This window comes from Vulpes vulpes, chromosome 15 (assembly GCF_048418805.1).
Source record: "Vulpes vulpes isolate BD-2025 chromosome 15, VulVul3, whole genome shotgun sequence".
In the NCBI taxonomy this organism is placed as follows: domain Eukaryota; kingdom Metazoa; phylum Chordata; class Mammalia; order Carnivora; family Canidae; genus Vulpes; species Vulpes vulpes.
Window position 1 is genome coordinate 78439206 of NC_132794.1, and position 21886 is coordinate 78461091.

Sequence of the window (21886 nt, forward strand, 5' to 3'; positions counted from 1 at the left end):
CATGGAAGGAATGTGTTCTGTTTCACAGAACCAACGGTTCCAGCCAAGAAGATGTCCAGCTAAGTGTTCCACCTGAGAGCCCCTTGCTAGGTGTATCTCTCCTAACAGTCCCATGGGAACTAGGCTGAGCCAGCCTGGAGCTGAGGATCTGTGCAGAAGCCCCCCTGAGCTGCCCTGAAGTTACCTTTAGCTCATTATACTAATAACATCACTTCCTATAGGCAGAGTTTTCTGCTTTCTTTTGAACATGTGGTGTATGCACTAGCACACTGACATGCTAGGCATGCGCGGTTGTACCTCTGCAAGCTCCCTAGCACACTGAACAAAAGCTTCTGCACCAACCCCCTGGGGAGACGGTGCTTTGAGAGCTAGCTCCCTGTCTCCTTACTTGTAACAAATAACAGAAAGTCCTTAGCTTTCACTATTTCCTCAGGTTGTATTCAATGTGGTGTGCCCCAAGTGGTGACCCCTCTGAGTTCTTCACACTTCCTTCCCTTTCTATGCCTTTCCTATTATCTAAAAGCAAAAGTCATCCTAGAAGAAAGAAACTTGCAAAAAGTTTCTACCTTCAAAAAGTGCCCAGGTCTCTTTCTTTTTCTCAAAGGATGAATCTTCAGAAGCTTTCAGGGAAATCACTGTAAGACAAAAAAGAAACAGCATATAGCATGAAGTATAGTAGTTTATGGACTCGGCCCACATGTAATCCAAAATCATGTCATATGGTATATACAGCACTTACATTCATAAAGCAATTTTCCCAATTGGAAACCACATTTCATTATCACAACTCACATATTAGGGAGAGGTACGATGCCTGACATGCAACATTTGAGGCACCAATGAGGGGAAAGCAGGTTGTCTTTGTCTAAAAGGCAATAAATGGCAAAGCTGGGATGTGGTACAGTAGAAGTCCCACTTGCCCCACATACTTGCAAAATAAAGAGCTCCCCAGTGGGAATCCCAAGCATCAAAATATTTATTTTACCATTTTAGTGGACATCTTTCTAAGTAGAGTACACCAGCCTGGGCACCCCTAGATAGAGGAGCCTGAAGTCATCTAATGGATTAGGGCCTGCACTCTGAGCATCCATCCATGCCAGATGGTCACACAAGCAGTAAGCATCTGATAGACTATTTTGTCCACTTTTAATCTGTAGTTGATTAGTGAATTTATTGTGCCTGTTTTCAAGAGTCAGGGAAACAGAACTGAGCTCTGCAGTGTAAAACCTTGGACATTACACTAAAGAGGTTGGAACCAGAGAAAGGTTCTGGGCATGAGGGTAATTTAACCATGAGTAAAAATATAAAAGTTCAGCTGACCAAAAAAAGCAAAATGTCAAGAACGAGATTACTGTCGGATGGAACTCTCCAGGATGAAGGCAGCGTTCTACGTCTGTTCTGTACAGGTAGTAGCCACTGGCCACCTCTGGCTACTTGAGAATGTGAAATGTGGCTAGTCCACGTGGGCCTGAAGAACTGAATTTTTAATTTTATTTAAAAATGTGGTCTGTGACTACCACATTGGGGAGTTCTCAAGAAGAGAATCTCTGACCTTGACAGAAAGACAAAGGAGGTTGGAATGGGGATTGAATCAGTATGCGGGACAAGGCATATGGGAGAGATTGTCTGAAACTTTAACTCTATTTACTGTCCCCCCACCCCAACCCCCGCAAAATTTTTGTATTATATTATCATGAATTTCAGTCTAAATTTTCTGTCTTTTTACTTCTCTAGGCCTTGTAGTGGGTATTTCCTATTGACCCATCTTGCAGATCACCAGTCTTTCCATCTGATAACCCATCTATTAATTCTTTTTTATTTTTAATTAATTTATTCATGTTTATATATCCCAACTCCCAGATGAATTTCTCTAGCTTGTCACCTAATTTTGCAAACATATTAATCATATTATTTTAATGCTCATGCCTGATAACTTTCATATCTGCATCGCCCATAGATTTGTTTCTGTTATCTGTCTTTGCTTTTAATCCTGTTCCATGCTATGTCTTACTACATTTTTTTAAACTGAGTGTCAGACATTGTATATGGAAAACCATGGAGATGGTAGGTAAAATTTTATTTTTCAGGGTGCCTGGCAGGCTCAGGTGGTAGAGCTGGCAACTTTTGATCTGAGGGTTGTGAGTTTGAGCCCCACCTTGGGTGTAGAGGATGCTCATCATAATCCAAAGCATTACCATTCCAAATGTGGTCCAGAGACCAGCAGTGCACTGTCACCTGGAGGCTTGTCAGAAATGCAGGGATCTCTGGGTGGCACAGCGGTTTGGCGCCTGCCTTTGGCCCAGGGCGCGATCCTGGAGACCCAGGATGAAATCCCACGTCGGGCTCCCGGTGCGTGGAGCCTACTTCTCCCTCTGCCTGTGTCTCTGCCTCTCTATCTCTCTGTGTGACTATCATAAATAAAAATTAAAAAAAAAAAAATAAATGCAGAACCACAGGGTCCCCAAGCCAGATCTGCTGGATCAGACTCTGCATTTAAACCAGATACCCTGGGACGCCTGGGTGGCTCAGTGGTTGAGCGTCTGCCTTCAGCTCAGGGCGTGATCCTGGGCTTCTGGGATCAAGTCCCACATCGGATTCCCTGCAGGAAGCCTACTTCTCTCTCTCTGCCTGTGTCTCTGCCTCTCTCTCTGTGTCTCTGATGAATAAATAAAATCTTTAAAAATAATAATAAAATAAAATAAATAAACCAGATATCCTGGATCAATCACGCAAACTGTAAAGTTTGAGATGCACTGACACACACTGGGTTGAAAAAATAAGTTGCCATTTACTTGTTGTGTAACCTTGGGCAAATTGCTTGATTTCCTGGTGCGTTAGTTTCACTAATAGGGATGATAAGTGTCTTCTCTTAAGGGAGGTGTGAGAGTTATGGGTTAAGATATGTGACATGCTTAGAACAGTGCCTGACACTGAGTGAGCCATTTGTATCCATGTTGTTAGCTCCATAAGAAAACTGTCTATTTTAGTCACTGCTCTAATTCCTGCACCTAATTCCAGCATGGCCCTCCTTTGCTGTCAGCCCTTTGTTTCTCTGTGTGAATCTTCAACCATCCAAATGGTCCACAAGAGTTCCTTGTCCTTGTCGCTAAATGCCTACAGCTCAGACGGGCTGCTACTGTTCTAACAAAGGCAGGTGTCTTTGGATAACTTTTTCTTCATTTTTTCTATTCAGAAATTGCAGGCCCTTGATGTGGTCAATAACAATGACTTTGCCTTATTTGAGATACAAGATAACAAGGTCTCCTAACCAACTGAAAAAGCCAACAAACTGGGATTTTAAGCTAATAGGGCTCTAAGCAAGGAATTCATGGACGTAGCAATACCTGTTACAACTTTATCTGCTCCAAGGATTCTTGCAGAGCTTCAGAAATTTTTCCAAGGTTTTGTCATGACTATCTTGTTGCAGCTGTTAACCTTCTGCTATCTCAAAGTGAATTTGATACATTGTCAAGCCCGGGGTCTGAGTCCATACACCGTAAGGAAACACAGTGTGGGACAGGGCCAGGTGGATAGAAGGGCTTTGTCGTGGACAAGGAAGGGGTTCACCAACTTTATCAGCGCAGCGCACCTCCTTCACAGCATGGCTGCACACGGCAGACATAAATCTACAGCAGCCAACTTAGAAATGCTGTGTGGAGAAGGCCACTGCAGGGTAGATATGGAAGAGGACAGAATGCTTCAAGGAAACATTCTGCTTCACCAAGGAAAGAGTAGCAAATTTTCCAACCACAGATCATTCATGTTGATCAAAGACTTTCAGAAATAAAGTGCAAGTTTCTTGATCATAAAGCATTTATAATGGTTTCCGATCAATTTAGCCGTAAGAAGGCTGTGGCCTTTTAAACAAGATTCAATACATCTATCACTTTCAACTGCATCTGCCTCACCTGGGGATCCAGCTGGACTCTCAACTGGGAAGAAAGCAGCAAGCAGCCTTTCATATCCAAAGTGCTGGTTCTTTCTAAGCATCAGCTCAGGAGAGCTGCAAATCCTTACCTTCTAACAGCTATGTATTATTGGGGGAGTTCCCACCATAATCCCTCAAAGATTAAGAATTCACATGCATTCAGGCAGCCTTTTAACCAATGGGTTGTCTTATACGGTCATGGTGGGGGAACCATGCTCGTCCTCTGTGCTGGGTTTCCAAGGTTCGGAGGAGGAATAGCACTTCCATCCCTCCCCAGAAGGGAGCATGTTAGTTCAGTAACCCTGCCTTATCCTCCCTCCACCTACCCTCCGACTCCCCGAGGCAAGGGGTTTGGGGAGGAGTCCTGACCCAGGGGAGCTCCTGACACACTACCCCTGTCTGGGTGAGAGGAATGTGGTCAAGCCCCTGTTCAAGGCAGCCTGTGTAGTATGCGCTCTGAGACTGGGCTCTCAGCAAACAGCTAATGAGGGGATGGGCAGCACATGCCCCCTCAGGAAGGTCTCATTACCCCAGCTGCTGGGAGTGATGCCAACCCTGCTGCCCGGGGAGCCCTGCCTGTAGCCACTCACATGCACTCTCCTCTTCTAACCTACCTGCAAGGGCCACCTCCACCCACAGAGGTATGGGGCCCCAGAACTGCCATGCTGGGCCCCAGGGAAGGGTGCCAGGGAGGGGAGGTAATTAATCAGGAAAGCAAAAGGAAGTCCAATTAGACCTTAGCACCAAACAGCTTTTCTCAATGCAGCTTTATCTGGAATAAAGCAGGTATTTTTATCTCTGTCTGACTCCTATGCCCAGTTATCAATCGGTTTGGGATCACAGTAGGGAAAACGAGTAAGAAGAAGCCCTCAAGGCTAAGTCATCAACTGACCTACTGACTGCTTTGTAATTTCTTGGGACCTTGGTGCCCAACAGGCAGAGCCTGTGTGACCTTCTGGTGAGGCAGTGGCGCAGATGATGGAGCTGCTGGCCCTCTGGGAGCCTCTACCCAACAGAGCAGAATCAGCCGAATCTAAGGAGGGGCAAGTCATGAGATCCACCCTATCTTGGCCCCTCTGGGAAGAACTGGTTGAAAGTGGCTGCAGGATCAAACAGTCTGGAAGAATGCCGCCCAGAGGCACCCAGACAAACTGATCATATCCACCTGGTGTCTGGAAAAAGCAGGTTGGAAAGAAAGAATCTTAGTCAAGTCCCCTGTGATGAGACTCGTGGGGAAACCATCACTCAGAGAAGTGAAAGCTGAGACACTTGATTCCTAACTTGGACAGAATGTCCTGCCAACTCCCTGGGGAGCGCATGTTTCACAGTGTGGGGCAGACGGTGTCCCCTGAGTTTAACATGGAGACCCTGTGATAATGCCCTCCAGCTGAGGGTTCTCCCATTCCCCTCCTGGTCTCCCTTTCACAGATCATACTGACATTCTTCTCTGGAGTTGCACTGAAGTGCTGACCCCAGTATCCGTAGAACAGGTGGCTGATGATTTTTAGGGGCATTGGAAAGGCTCTCTTTGTTCCAAAGCTCTTTCTCTTCTGCTCTCCTATGTCCCCAGTTCCTTTAACAAAAGATCCTATAATTAAAGGAGCTGTAATTGCAACCATGGGTGACATCCAAAGGAAGGTGCACCACACATTTCTGATATGGAAGACCTTCTGGAATGTAGGTATTGATGGAGAGGAGCGTAGAGGGGGCCCTGGCATAGCCAGAGGACTGAGGAAGCTGTAGGGAAATGGGAAAGACCAGCCTGAACTCAGGAGACATATCTTCACCTTTCTACTCCCACCACTCATCAGGCTGGGCTAAAGTATTGTCCCAAATTACACAGATTTTAATTACAGAGATTGTTGCCTTTATTTAGTGCCCAAAGACCAAGATTTCTGAAACTTTCATGTGTGATGGAATTAATTTGGACTCTTGCTAAAGTGAACATTCCCAGGCATCTCCCCTGAGCTTCTGATGAGAAATCTGGGGAGGGCCTGGGAATGTGCATCATTCAGGGAAGCCTGAGGCTCGAGGTCCCAAGGACTCCACTTAGAGAAGCCCTGCCTCATACACTCTGCGAGGTGAGCACAGAGGCCAAGGAGATGTGGGAGAGAACCTTCAAGTCACAAGAAGCCAGACCCTGGGCCTCAATCTTTCATCCAGTTCAGAACAGAGTCTAGAACTCTAAACTCAAACAATGCCTCTTTCTGCTTAATCTGGGGAAAAGAAAAGTAACAGCAAAACTTAAGAAGTAAGCCTGTCACATGAGTGTTGTTTACAAAAAACTCCAAACAGTCCCCTTTAAATAGCACATCTCAGGACAAAAGAACACAATTTTAAGGAAACTGCTTTCGAAAGAGCAGAGCATCTATAACGATTGGCGTGTCTCCCCAAGCAACTGATTCAAACTTGGGAACTGGAGAGAATTTGAGTCAGACACACCCTCCTCCAATGATTATCTGCTATTTCATGACCTCCCTCCCTCCCTGCCCAATGTGCTACCTTGGAAAGCATCCCTGTACTTCACTCCTTCCTCTTGAGTCCATTATCCACCACCACCAGCAGATGGGAAGGTGACCACTGGGACCACACTTGTCTTCTCCACTTCCCAGAATCTTCCTGGCCTGTTGTGAGCCACAGTTACTTTGAACAAACAAATGAATGGAATGGGCATGAGTGTTGGTATTGGTGGGTCAAGACCTCCTAAAAGGAATTTGGTCTGGGACAATGACAGTGTTACATTCTGGAAGGATGGGAAGAGAGTCCAGGGATAGACTCACCCTACCTAGCCACCTCCCTTCATCAGGAAGCCCTGCCTCCTGAGCAACAGGAATACACCAACACATTAGGCTCTCAAGCCTGACCTCTCTGCAATGTTCTGGCCTAGGAGTTATGTCCTCTGGGTCTGTTGTGATTAATCCAATGGCTTCTGAGTTCTTAGTTCATTACAGAATGGAGACAAGAGGCCCCAAGACCTGAAACAGAAGTCAATTCTTACGTCCACTGGAGTTGAAATGAGAAGGCAGCCGTTGAAAGCCCTGGTCCCTGGAATGGAGGAAATCTTGCCCGTTTGTACCCAGAGGCTGTAGGAATCCAGATAGCAGATACCACCTTACCTCAATTTCCTTAGGCAGCATCTTGCACAAATCAGTAGGAGGGAAAAATCTAAGGAGACCAGAAGAGGTTGGTGATATGAAGTATGCGCACAAGGAAAGATCCTTAAAGAAAATAAAGAGGAGTCAACACTTTGCTCCAAATTCAAAAATGAATATACTCAGTTCACTGTCCCTTCTTATTCAATGATGAGATGGTTTCCCAAGGTGGGAAGAAAACATTAAAAAGGTAGCTATGTCGCCACTATTTATTTATAGTGTTTTCAGGGAAGGCAACTGCCCCCCCCCCCGCCGCCGCCGCCCCCCCCCCCCCCCCAGGACACACAGAGATTTTCTCTGTCTTTGACCCTCGGAAGTTTTCCTATTGCTTCACTTCCCCCTTGTGTCATCAAGATTCAGTCCAAAGGCAATCTCTCTTGGGGCTCAGACAAAGCCATCCATGTGAGCAAGACCTCTGAGTGACCTACAGGGAGCAGCTGATGAGAAACAGAAAAGCTCCAGTTTTGTCTATTTTAAGCCACCCTTTTCTTTTGCATTCACTGTAAGACAAATTCTAAAAAACAAAGGAAAGCAAAAGAACAAACAAACAAACAAAAAACCCTGTATTAAATAGACTTCCCATTATGAAAGTCACCTTGGGGGATGGAATCCCTACAGAATACAAAGGCCATGCGTATGTCCCCAAAGAGCCATTAGGAAACCCTGAAGGGCAGGGCTCAGGAACTGGCTCTCTGCAGATACAACTCCAGGCCAGGGCTATGTATTTGCTCACTATACCATCCACTCCTTGTTGCCATTAATTAAAGTAGCATTTTACCAAAGAGCTTGATCACTTGTTCATTCTTCCAAAAAAAAAAAAAAAGATCATCACTGAGCCCTTCTAGGTACCATGCACCATGTCAAGTGTAAGAGTGCATTTCAGAAGACCCTGGCAGGTCCCTGAAGTCAAGGTCCCTGACCAGGTCCACTGTGCCAACCTTGGTTCTTACCAATGCCCACCTCTGGCTCTCACCAGCCACAAACACGCTGATCCAGCTTTATCCAGTCACCTGCAATTCTTCTTCTCCCTTGTCTTACCTTTGCTCAGCCTGCTTCATCTCTTGACCTGGCACAATCCACAGCTGTCAGAGCCCCCCTCACCCTGTGGCCCAGTGGAATCCCCGCATCCTCGAGGTGACCTCATTTCCCCCGAGAATGTATCCTTGTCTCTCCTTTACTCCCATGCCAGGGTCACTGTGGTATATGGCCCATTCAGACTCCCTTCTTATTAGCTATCTCCATAATATCCCTCAGATCTGCATTCATATCTACATGTCTCCTCCTCCAGGCTGCAAGCCTGGGGCCCTGAAAGGGTGAGGATCAGACCTCCCCACCCCTCCCTTCTTTAAGGTAGGCACAGTGGTAACAGGCTCCTTATTGGGGCTTAATACATGTTTGTTCAGTTTGATTTCAATCTCTTCAATTCTTCCAAGACCATGGCAGTTGGAGTGAGGGAAGGCACACTGAAGAACTGTTTCAAGTGTAGTTTAAATTACACTCCTGTTGTCAATTTGTTCCCTTTGAGGATCTGGACCTGTTGACACTTTCAACATCATGATGTGCGCTTGCTTAATTAAGCAGTAGCTCTAAATGTTTAGTAAATCTCACTCCTCATTATCTGCTCCATGTCTCCAGAGAAAAAGAAATTATTTAATTTCTTCCCCTGAAACTTGAAATATGCATTCCCTGTGGTAGTACTTTCAGATCCAATTATTAAACTCCCTCTAACATTTTGGGGTTAAGTAGCCAAATAAGAAATTATAATTTCATCTTTGCTCCCAAATATTGTTAGGGTAACAGAGTTTTTTGTTTGCTTTGTTCATTCCCCACATTTAAAGCTTATTTATATAACCTTAAGTCAAGTAGCCATTTGGCTTATTAAAATATGTTATTTGGGGTCAGACTGAGACACTGATTAAATTGCAGGAGACAGCCTTTGCAAATTGCTTCTATTATTAGCGTTTTCACTGATAATGAAGATGTCTCCATCTGAAAGTATACAGATTCATTTTGGCACAGGGTATCTGTCTGCCTCTGAGCCTGCGGTGGCAAGACTGGGCTGAGAAGCCATCAGGATAACTTTTTATGAGATCTGGGGAATTAAAGCTGCCACCCTTTAACAGGGGAAGCCTAAAAGGAATGGGTACATCATTCTTGCAAACCTCGGGGACTCAGGCTTCCTGGTGTGAAGGGCCTATACATAGCACCCCCAGGCTGGTCCCCACAAACTGGCCTGTCTCAAAGCTCAGCGATCTTCAAGAATATGTGGCACCCAGGTTTGCACTGGGACTCACCCTTAAGAGAGGAGCCCCACAGACACAGCTTCAGGCTTTGTCTTAGAAATTACTCCGTGGGGCAGCCCGGGTGGCTCAGAGGTTTAACGCCACCTTCAGCCCAGGGCATGACCCTGGAGTCCCGGGATCGAGTCCCATGTCAGGCTCCTGGCGTGGAGCCTGCTTCTCCCTCTGTCTGTGCCTCTGCCTCTCTCTCTCTCTCTCTCTCCCTGTCTGTCTCTCTGTCTCTCATGAATAAATAAGTAAAATATTTTTTAAAAAAAGAAATAAATTACACCGTGAACACCTGAAGAAAATTCAGGCTTAGGGGCTAGTCTAGACTCTCATCCCTGCCCAGGGCCATCCTCATGTTTAGAACTCTACAGGGTCTGCATGTCCTGGGAGGGACCATACCAGATCAGTGCACAAAGAGAACAATTTTGGGGGCTGTGGGGACATCAAGCAGGATGGAAGAGTCACAAAGGCAGGGAGACTCCCAATGTTTGGGAAATAGAGGCAGCAAAGGGAGGTCAAAGCTGGGGACTAGACATCACCAGCAAGCGCCTAGACGCAGGGACAGGAGGACACACGGTAGAGGGGGTGAAGGGTACATGGAGGAGCTCCAGGAACCCCAATGTCCCAGGAATGAGAAGGAAATGGGCTTAATTTATGAACTGCATGCCTGATATGCAGCAAGTAACCAACCCACACCGAACGTGCAGAACAAACACAGGCTCAGGCACTCCTGTGCCTATAGGGATAGAACACAGTGAACTTCTTCAATAAGTACCATTATTTGCAAAACAATCACAACTAGCCATTCCTTTTCACTGAAAGAGATTTCCATCTCCTAAAATATCAAATTTTCACCTCATTTCAAAAGTGACCTTGGAATTTACCCTAGAAAGAATAGCTTGCCTTGGTCTCTGGGGATATATTATGCTCTCAGTTTTTAGGACAGAAATACTTATATTAAGTTGTTGGAGCCAACTACTTCAAAAGCAAAACTGTTAACTATTTCTTTTGGCCTAAGAGCAATGAGAATCAAAAACACTTGAAAATCTCCGTACTAGTCTATCTACTCCAGAAAACTCTGAAGACCCCAAATATAAATAAGTCACCCTCTTAGACAGAGAGAGAGAGAGAGATCTCACTGAGCAGCTTCATCTCCCCATTGGGTAGTGCCACAACCCTCTGCTAACACTCCCTTATTTCCATCCTGACTTCCTTGTTCCGCCATGTGCAACGTTTCTGTATCTCCACAGCACTTGGTATAGGGCACTCAGGCCTCCACCTCCCTGCCATCCTGGGGTCGGGCAGGACCTTACCCTGCTCTTCACCTCATGATGTCTCACCTTCAGTGAGGCCCATATCTGCATCTCATCTGCTCACGATGCATGAGCGAGAAGACGTTACCTAGAGATGACTGCCACTAGAGCAGAAGGTGCAAGGCACACTGGGCCTCTGGGGATCATGGTGAATGCAGCTGGTTCCCACCCAGAGCACTGTACTTCTCTGGATCTCCCACAGATGGACTTTCTGAGCTCCAGGCAAAGAGCTGCTGTACTTTCACCCTCCAGGGTGAAATGCTAAGAACATTCTGCTTTTTCCAGATGGCCAATGGGCTGGGCTGGAGGAGCCTGAACCAACACCAACCCAAACTAGCTCCTTCCGGTACCCCAAATATTGCCTCCATCCCTAGCCCCAGCTTTTTTGGTATCTCACCCCACACCCATGGTTTCAGCTGCCCCACTCAGGAATCAGATCTCATTAATCAGATGAGACATCGGTATAGGTGTGGAGGCCGAGAAAATTAAGGCCATTCCACTTTAAGTTCAGCCTTAGCACAAGTACAGCCATCCCAGGCCCCTGTGAATAAGAGCTGAACTTTACCTTACTTCAGTTAACAGGAAGAAAAGAGCTTACAGCTTAACGTCTAGAAAGCCCCATATTAGAATAAAAACAGAGCCCAAGCCAAGGGCTGGAAGCCCCTATTAGAATGAGAACAGAGCTCGATGCCCTTGAAGGCCCCATATCAAAATGTAAACAACTTGAGGAACTGCTCCACCCCTTCTGGAGGTCCCCTAGACCAGTCCTTAAAACTAAGCTGAAACGCACCTCGAGGTCCAAGTCCCTGCTCCACTGTGTCGGGTATACCTGGACCCAAGCTCGAGCTTGTAAATAAACCCTCGTGTGTTTGCATCGGTGTCGGCTCCTTGGTGGTTTCTCGGATTTGCGATCTTGGGCACAATAGGGTGGCCTCCAGCCATTTTACTCTCAATCCCAAATGTCCCCTATGGACCAGCTGTGGGCTTCACCCAGCTCATACTACTGATTTAGACGTCTGGATGCCATCTCAAGCTCTCTCTCTTGCCTGTACCCAATCGATTACTAAAGACTTCTCATCTGATCTCTTCAGGTCCCTCCATTGCCACTGCCAAATGCAGTCTTCCATCATTCCTAGCCTGGGCAACTGCAAAAGGATGCCTCCTCATCCTCTAGTCTGGTCTCCCAAATCCATGCCCTTCGCAGCCCACACAGGGATCTGTCAGAAGACTTTAATGCTTCTCAAGTTTTCCAAGGGCTAAAGCAGAGATCCCCAAAACTGCCCATGATCAAATCACCCAAACTTCATGTTACATATTCACATTCCACCCCAGGCCTGGAATCCCCTGGGCAGATGCTTGAGAATCTACATGTTAATAGTGGTCCCAGTGATTCTTATCATTAGGTGATGTCAAGAAGAACAGCCTACAAAATCAAGAGTAAATTCCTTAACATTCAGTACAAGCCCCTCCACCACTGTCATCCCTAGTTATCCATGGCCACCCCTGCCCCAGCTCAGGCTCCAGCCCCAGCTCAGGTTCCTGACCCACTGTGATAGGATGTACACACCCTGAGATGCCACTTCCTCCCCATTTCCAGCCTTGCAGAAACAGCACTGCCTTCTCTCTCTTCCTTAGGGGCTCTTCTATGTGCCCAGTGTACACCATGATCATTACAAGTACCCTGCAACCTCCTATCCGTTTGTGTATCTGCCACCCCGATAGACAAATCAACCCATATGTGTCCCTGAGTTCCAGCCCAGCAAGAGCCCGATGCAGAGCAGTCCACAGTAAAGTGCCCATCGAATGAAGGGATAAATGAGTCCACCCAGGACTCCTGAACGCTCTAGTCAATGTGTTATTTCCCAATGCAATATGTTCACTGAGTGCTGCAAAGCCTCCTTGGCTGCGCTGATCACATCTCTGGAGGCTGACACTCATTTCCTTATCATGTTTGCCTCTCTTCTCCAGTTTGAGTCAATCTTTCTGGAAATGAGTTTCCCAAAACGGACTTCTGTGTCCCTGGTAGTCTCCCCAGTGTAGTACCCACAACACAACTGCCTTCCTTTGCAGGGACACCAGGCCAATTGGTATGCGAACGGAAATAGCGCGCTGGCTGTGTGCTACGGTTTCACACGGCAAGACGCGCATCTCCCTCACTGCCACGGTCACCAAGGTCCCTTCACAAAGACAGCCTCCCAGCCTCCCGCGGACCAGCCAACAGTGCCTGAGATGCACTGTCCCCACCTGGATTGCTCTGCCAGTTTCCAAATTGAATCTCATTCTGTTACTTCCTGCCTGTATTTCTTACCTCTCTGGATTCATTTTTATTATGTTTTTACTCCTCACTGACATTAAAAGCATTTCCCAATTTTGTATTTTCTGTAAAGTTCGTTAGGGTGACATGCACTCCTTTTTCAATGTCATCGATTACACAATTAAATGAAATCAAATCTAACACCGGCCCTCCTGGTTTCCACTGAAAACCTCTCCAGAGGGTTCCAGTGCCATGTGTCACTTAGGACTATTTGATCAATTTCCTCTGCAGGCAAGGCTTCTTGCTCTGGATGATGCTCATGTAGCACAAACAATTGAAGAATCTGCATAATATTCCTTATCTTTCCTTCCACCTCTGTGTAATAAAAATAACACTGAAAAGTTCATCTGATATGACAGCTTCTCTAAAATAAGCTGTGACTCCATTGTCACCGAGTCACATATTCTCAATTTTCATTATTTATCATATCCTTTTGTGCCACACAGCACCCACAACCATATAGTGAGGAGCCCTCCCTCCCACAATCTCCACAAATACATGATCTGCAGATAAACCCAGATTTAATAATTCCCTTTTCAGGGGAGTCTTCTTGCACTGTTGGTGGGAATGTGAACTGGTATAGCCACTCTGGAAAACTGTGTGGAGGTTCCTCAAAGAGTTAAAAATAGAGCTACCCTATGACCTAGCAATTGTACTACTGGGGATTTACCCCAAAGATACAGATGCAATGAAATGCCGGAACACCTGCACCCCGATGTTTCTAGCAGCAATGTCCACAATAGCCAAACTGTGGAAGGAGCCTCGGTGCCCATCGAAAGATGAATGGATAAAGAAGATGTGGTCTATGTATACAATGGAATATTCCTCAGCCATTAGAAACGACAAATACCCACCATTTGCTTCCACGTGGATGGAACTGGAGGGTATTATGCTGAGTGAAGTAAGTCAGTTGGAGAAGGACAATCATTATATGGTTTCATTCATACAAGGAATATAAAAAATGGTGAAAGGAAATAAAGGGGAAAGGAGAAAAAATGAGTGGGAAATATCAGAAAGGGAGACAGACCATGAGAGACTCCTAACTCTGGGAAACAAACAAGGGGTGGTGGAAAGGGAGGTGGGTGGGGGGTGGGGGTGACTGACTGACGGGCACTGACGCCCTTGAAGGGATGAGCACTGGGTGTTAGGCTATATGTTGGCAAATGGAACTCCAATAAAAAAATACAAAAGAAAATAATTCCCTTTTCATCAAAATCCCCACCTCTCCATCATGTTTTACTAACATGCACAGTTAAAACATAAAACGGCTAGTTATGTTTTGCCTCAAATTAATACCCTTACAGTTCTTAGTCAAACACTTTCAGAGATGTCTTCAGGGAAAAAAGCCATGACCAATCCATACATTAGTGCAGATTTTTTTTTCTAAGAACTTGCTATCTTTTCTACATGCTCAAGGACTCACTCCAAATTTGGGGAAACTCAAAAATATAGAGAGCAAAGTAAAGCAAATAACACTGCAGATACTGGGATGAGTATTTGATTTGGTCTTGGGTTTTTTGTTCTGGTTTTCTTTTATTATTTTGTATGACATTTATAAAGCATTTTAAAAGCACATGGATAACAATCTGGCCTTTGTAAAGAGACACCATCCTAGGGAAGTAGTATGGACATGACAGGTTGTGGTTTATGCACAATTCCCTGAATACCCCTTGTAACACCATCCCTTTTTCTCCCTTCAACAGATCAAATCAAAGCGTAAGTGATATGGACTGACATATGATCACACCCTTGACTCCACTGTCACATATGTAAACAATTTAAAGATGCTAGACTTTAATCGACCTTCATGAAAATTTAGTTGTGGTGCCACAACAATGTCTACAAGTTTCATTTATTCAACAACCTACCAAGTGAACTTTTCCAGTAATGACTTTTGCAACTGGTAGGCCCACTAACCACATTTCCATCCCTTTCTTCCTCAGAGGAGAACAACATGTGACCTTTCATAAGTGGTGAACACTCATAGGTCAGAAAGAACTCCAGCGAAGGAAAAGTCAGATGTCCCGAAGAGGAAAGATGCCCAATGCTAGAGGCTTTGAGACAGGGGTTCTGAGGCGCCTGCCTAGAAAAGCATACGTTGGGATGAAGTTGTCTTAGGCCCTGATCTCCTTATATCTCAGTGTTCCAAAATGAAAGTTATTTGAATATCCACCTGCTCGTTCATACTTTTCTTCTCTCCAGGAACCTCAGCCCCCTCCAATAAGCCATTTCTCTAGCCCACTTTGCAGGTGCCACATCGAATCAGGAAGCCAGAAACCACAAGCTTAAAACAAGCTCCAGGTTGCAACTTAGAACCAGTTTGCTTCTGCAAAGACCAGACCAGGCCAGTCAGAGCCATGATGGACCCCAGCCCTGACCTTTTGACTTTTTCCTTCACTTCCATGCTAAAAATCATTCCTGGGGTGGAGACTAAACATCTGTCTACTGCATCTGCACACCTAATACCTTATACTTCTCTACCTTTACGTGGGGCATACATACATGACATCACTCCTTTTCTGCCTCAACCCCTTCAAACACTTTCCCGGGCCATTGTTCGGGGAGCAGCCTGGTATCCCTCTTCCTAAGACTGTCTCCCTCATGCCCAGGCACAAGCTTGCAGGAAACACTCTCCACACCATCTTTTGCCTTGTGTCTGTTTCTTCCTGGGAGGGTCAGAGAATCCTGAGGTCAGTAACACCTTGATAAAAAAAAAAAATTAATAGGAAAGATTTTAAAACTTTAGGCTATCTCTGACAAGTTTCTAGAATGGATTTTTTACTATTCCTAAGACTTTAATTCTTTTTGGAGCAATATTAGGTTCAGAGCAAAATTAAGGGGAGGGGAAAGAGATCTTCCAGACCCCCAGCCCCTCCACGTGCATAGACTCCCCCACTGTTAACACCTCCCACCAGAGGGGTACATTTGTTACAAGAGATGAACCTACAACAACACATCATAACCACCCAGAGTCTATCATTAACTTTAGGATTCACTCTTGGTATGGTACATTCTATGGGTCTGGACAAATAATGGCATGTGTCTATCATTAGAGTATCATACAGAATGTTTTCATTACTGTAAAAATCCTTTGTGCTCCACCTATTCAACTCTCCCTCCTTGCAACCCCTGGCAACCACTGTTTCCATAGTTTTGTCTTTTCCGGGTTGTCATATGGTTAGAATCATACACGACGCATCCTCTCAAATTGACTTCATTCGCTGCACAATATGCATTTAAGGTTCCTCCATGTCTTCATGGCATGATAGCTCATTTCTTTAGAGTGGATTTTTTAAAGAGTTTTAAGAAATTTAAAGAGGAAAAGGTAAATTACTAACAGACTTTGTCAGGTCAATCCCACTTGCTTTTCTGATAGGTTTACTAGTGGGGATCATGAAAAAGTCATGGATATCTCAAAGCTGGCTTTTTAATAGAGAACTGACAGTCACTAGCAGGGGCCATGTGGGCTAGATGGAAAAATATGGCCAAGACAAAAGACCAAATGGTAAAATGAAATTTCCCAGAGCTGTCAACAAAAAGTACAGGTAGATAATTAACTACTCATAAAATATTGGCCAATACGATAAGGTGAGCAAAAACAATGAGATATCAATTTGCAGGCATCCTTGAGAAGCAACTGAAAAAAAGCTATATTCAAAAAAAATGATTTTGATGGAATTTTGATGGAATATAAAAAATAGTGAAAGGGAATAAAGGGGAAAGGAGAAAAAATGAGTGGGAAATATCAGAAAGGGAGACAGAACATGAGAGACTCCTAACTCTGGGAAATGAACTAAGGGTGGTGTAAGGGGAGATGGGAGGGGGGTGGGGGTGACTGGGTGACAGGCACTGAGGGGGGCACTTGATGGGATGAGCACTGGGTATTATTCTATATGTTGGCAAATTGAACACCAATAAAAAATAAATTTATAAAAAAAAATGATACCTTACTATGTTGCCAAATGCAAGTCAACAACCTTTCTATACATCAGCAATAACCAATTTAAAAAGAGATGTGTGTGTGTGTGTGTGTGTGTGTGTGCGTGCACGCGCGCGCCTATAGAGAGATAGGATAGATCCTACTTACAAGTATACGATACCTAGAAATATACATAATAAAAAATGTTCAAGACTCATGTTAAGGTATCTTTTACTGAAAGATTTTTAAAAAATCACTCTGCACGCATGAAGAAACATAGCAGTTCTACGGATAGGAACATTTAGGATCATAAAGACATTGGGTGCCTGGGTGGCTAAGTCAGTTAAACATCTGACTCTTGATTTCAGCTCAGGTCATGATCTCATGGTCTTGAGATCCAGCCCTGCATTAGGCTCCATGCTGAGAGTGGAGCCTGCCTGCCTCTCTCTCTCTCTCTCTCTTTCTGAAATGAAATGAAATGAAATGAAATGAAATGAAATAAAAAATTGGGGGGCAGCCCCGGTGGCTCAGCGGTTTAGCGCCGCCTTCAGCCAGGGTGTGATCCTGGAGACCCAGGATCAAGTCCTGCATCGGGCTCCCTGCATGGAGCCTGCTTCTTCCTCTGCCTGTGTCTCTGCCCCTCTCTCTCTCTCTGGTCTCTCATGAATAAATAAATAAAATATTTAAAAGAATTTTTTTAATTTTGCTTATGACAACGTAGCATTTTAAAACAGGAAAATTTTATCTGTTCAATAGATAATGTAAGGACAACAAGATAGCCGTTCAGAAACAAAAAGTTAATTATCCCACACCTTGTATAAAAATGGATTCCAAAGAGATAAAGGAGTAAAACTTTCTTTTACTTTGAAAATCTTTGAAAATATTTTTAAAAATACAGAAAATACTTTTATAAGCTTGGTGGGAAATACTCTCCTAGATAATATATGAAATCAAGGTACCATGTGCAATTTATTGAATAAATTACCTCTCAAAAAATACAACTGAGAAAAGAAATACCATAAATCGGAAAAAAAAAAAAAAAAACAGCAAATCTGGCAACATAAATATCCTGAAAATGTAAAATATCTATTTGGCAAAAAAAATAAAAATAAATAAAGTGTAAAGATAAGTAATAAACAGGAAGAAAATTGTGTACCATATATAACAGGTAAAGAATTAATGTTAGGAAAAAAAAAAATATATATATATATATATATTAAAAAGACAGCATCCCATTGAAAAACAGGCAAAGGTTAGGTACAGGCAAATTTTTTTAAAGATTTATTTATTTATTTATTTTTAGAGGAGAGATAGAGCATGCACAAGCAGGAGGGACACAAGGAGAGGGAGAGAGAGAATCCCAAGTGGACTCCATACTGAGTGCAGAGTCCAACACAGGGCTGGACCCTACAATCCAGAGACCACGACTTAAGCCAAAACCAAGACTCATATGCTCCATGACTGACCCAGATGCCCTGACAGAAACTGATTTTCTAATCAGTCAATAAATATGACTAGATGTTCAATCTCACAAATAATTTTATATAATAATTGAAATTAAATTGTATTGAATACAATAATTGAAATTAACACAACAATGAAATATTATTTTTCCCATCACTGGGATAAATAATGAAAAAGATTAATAATATTCATTGGTAACGAGGCTTCAGGGAAATAGACACTATCATGCAATGATGGCCAGAGTATAAATTTGTAAAATCTTTTTGGAGAGCATACAAGCATTGTCTATTAAAAATTTAAATATACATAGCCTTAAGCCCAGCAATTCTCTTTCCAGGAATCTAACCAACAGAAATACTTGATAATGTGTAGAAAGATGTTCACTGAAGCACTTGTGCTAATGAAAAATTGGAAGTTTCATACGACCTCATCACTAGCGGAATGATGGCATGCAATTTGATGTTGCCTGGCTATGTAATATCAGTTACAGAAAAGTATAAATAATATCCCCAATGATACTCATAAGGCATGAAGTATAGTGTTGTTAGAATATACGTGCCCAAATGCCCACAGAAGAGGGACCTGATGGTTGTAAACCACATCATTGATGATGATTACCTTTGGGGATGGCAGTGCAACTGAGAATGTTAGGATAGATCTCTGAGGACTAGCAAAGAAGTCCTCAGGAAAGAAGGATAGATAAGGTCCTCAAGTAAAATGTACAATTGGAATAGGCCAAGGGAAAGAGGGGTGACTTCTCCCAAAGAAGGTGACATTATCCACCAAGTCTCACCTACCTCCAAGTATCAATCACAAGAAATGCTATCAGAGCTTTTCATTCATTCATCAAGTACTTAATGAGAGTCAACCATATACTAGACATTCATAGTCCTCCTCCTCTTTCTCCTCCTCCTCATCATCATCTCCAGAAAGTCTATATTACATAGATCAATCCGTGGAAAAAGGGCATTTTCAATGCTGGGAGGAATATAAATTCATAAATTCTAAAGGTCACCTCCTCAAACTGTATCAATCTAAATTATTTCAGTCATTAAACTGAATATATCTTTGGACACAGCAATCTGAGTTGCAGGACTCTATTCTAAAGGCAGAGACATTTGTGGAGATTTCTTGGCAAGAATTTCAAACAACCTAACTGTCCAATAACAGTAACTGAAAAGATAAATTATGATACGTCCCACACCATGGAACGCCAGCCTGTCATTAAAATTATGTGATGGAAGCATATTTGACAATATGGGAAGATGCGCACACTCTAGTAACATGAGAAAAGCCAGTCAGAAAATAGTACTTATGGTTATGAGTGGAATTAGGTTTTTAACTTTTATTTGCATACAAGTGATTGGAAGGATCTACTTTAAAATGTTTAGTTATACCTGTGTGGAGATATTACAAGCCATTTTATTTTCTTCTTTAAATCCCTTCCGTATTTCTTCACAGTCTCTACTCAAACTATTATATTTGCAATAGAAAACAGCCAACATGGGGGGACCAGGCTAAACTGCTGTGACACTTGCTCTGTGCCAGCAACCACCCCATCAGTATACAGCGCAAGTCAACTTCCTTTTGCAGCAGTGAGATGAGAAGACACCATGTGTCAACCTTACTTTTTGGGAGTTCACAGTGGAAGACCAGCAATTTCATCTCACATTAAGAACAATGCAAGAAGTGTGCAAGACCATCCACGGTCAAGGGCAGAGGATGGGCGAAGTGTTAAAAACAATCCCGAGAAAATTTCCCCTCTCCTCTGTTAAGGCTTGAGAAGCCTCCAGGAAGAAGAACAAAGTAAGTACCTTAGAAAAGAAGGGCTCTGGGGCCCAGAGAAGAAAAGGCACTCACTCCAAAATTATCACTTCTGAGAATTGCTAATCAGTGTTATAACCCAAAAGTATTTGCCCATAGAACTTTCCATTGTGTTTGTTTCTGTTCTGGTTTTCCATATAACAATTATGAACAGGAGGTGAAGATTTAGGAAAACAAAGCCCCTGGAAATGAGCAAGGGAAAGGGCCTGGGGAAAGGCGTCCCAGGAGGCTGGAGCCTCAAGCCTGTTCCCCGTCTTGCCCAGGAAGGACAGTGAGCCAAGCTGCTGCATGCTCCCCCCCAGCCTGGGGCAGACCCGTTCCAAGCTAAACAAGCCAGTCTGCTTTCAGGGCATTTATTTGGAGTTACCTTTTCTTAACCCTCCTAGTGTAGTCTCCCTTGAAGCCTACATAGAATGTTCTAGAAGGCATGGTCATCACTTCCTAAGGTTTTCAATCATCCCATCAGAAAACCACAGCCCTGCTCAGAGGCTGAGCCAGTGTGAGGAGCAGGAGGCTCTGAGGCAGAGCAGATGCAGCCAGGGAGGCCCAGATCTGTTGTGAGATTACAACCACTTCCAGAGCATGTATGGAGTGAGCATCAGACAGACAGATAGAGATAGTGGTAAAAGGAAGAAGAAAAGAGTAAGTGAAGGGAAGGGGAGGGTGGAGGGGAAGAATCAGAAACGGGAAAACCAAGCAATGGAAAGAAAAGGAGAGGAAGAAGAGAAAGGAGGTTAAGAGAAGAGAGGGGGAAGAGGAGGCAGGAAGGGAGGTGGGGGGAGGAGAGGGGAGGTCGGGAGAGGAGAGTCCATGGTTCCAGTGAAATCTTATGAACCACTTCAGGTTCCCCAAGGAGCAAGTACCTAAATAAACATTCTAGAAGGAACTCAGCTTCACCCAATGAAAGTAGATTCACATTAAATAGTACACTAGATGACTGCATTTGAATGCAGGGAACCTTTTCATCTGTTCTAAAGTTCTTTTTTTTTTTTTTTTTTAATTTTTATTTATGATAGTCACAGAGAGAGAGAGAGAGAGAGAGAGAGAGGCAGAGACACAGGCAGAGGGAGAAGCAGGCTCCATGCACCAGGAGCCCGATGTGGGATTCGATCCTGGGTCTCCAGGACTGCGCCCTGGGCCAAAGGCAGGCGCCAAACCGCTGCGCCACCCAGGGATCCCCCTTTTCATCTGTTCTAATTGGCACAGAGTCCTCACAACCGAGAGATGTAGTGTGCAGTTTCAGAATACACTGTGACATACAAATAAAAAAGACACATATACGATTTTATGTTTCAGAGCCGAGTGATATTCAGAGTGGATTCCCTCCTCAGCCCTTGGTCATTTGATGCATTTTTCTGTTTTCTGGGCCAAAAGATATATTTATACTAATAGTCATTTGTTTTCTTAAATGAATTTGCTCTGGGAGAAAAAGTGCACATTTCAGATAATACATCATTCTGCGCTTAAGAACATTATAATGAGCAAACTCCAAAGGCAAATAAAGTTGTACTGACCACTATCTACATAAATTATCTACTTTAACACATCCTTTACTCATGCAGGATATTAAAAATACCCTTTCTCCTTCCGTCAAAAAAAAAAAAAACCCACCTCTTCACAACTGAGTTTTATCCCTTCAAAAAAAGCTTATCAAAACAACATCACTAATGCCTTTAATACTATA

General features: G+C 43.9%; 1 protein-coding gene across 5 annotated transcripts in view; it reads right to left on the reverse strand.

The window, feature by feature from the left end:
• The window catches only part of VSTM4 (V-set and transmembrane domain containing 4), a 99546-nt gene that overhangs the window by 69217 nt on the left and 8443 nt on the right, over positions 1–21886 (reverse strand). For all 5 annotated transcript variants that reach the window (XM_072739279.1, XM_072739278.1, XM_072739277.1 and 2 more), the window contains exon 3: positions 567–635. In XM_072739279.1, coding sequence (XP_072595380.1) covers positions 567–635 — 69 coding nt within the window. The remainder of the gene's footprint in view (positions 1–566; positions 636–21886) is intronic.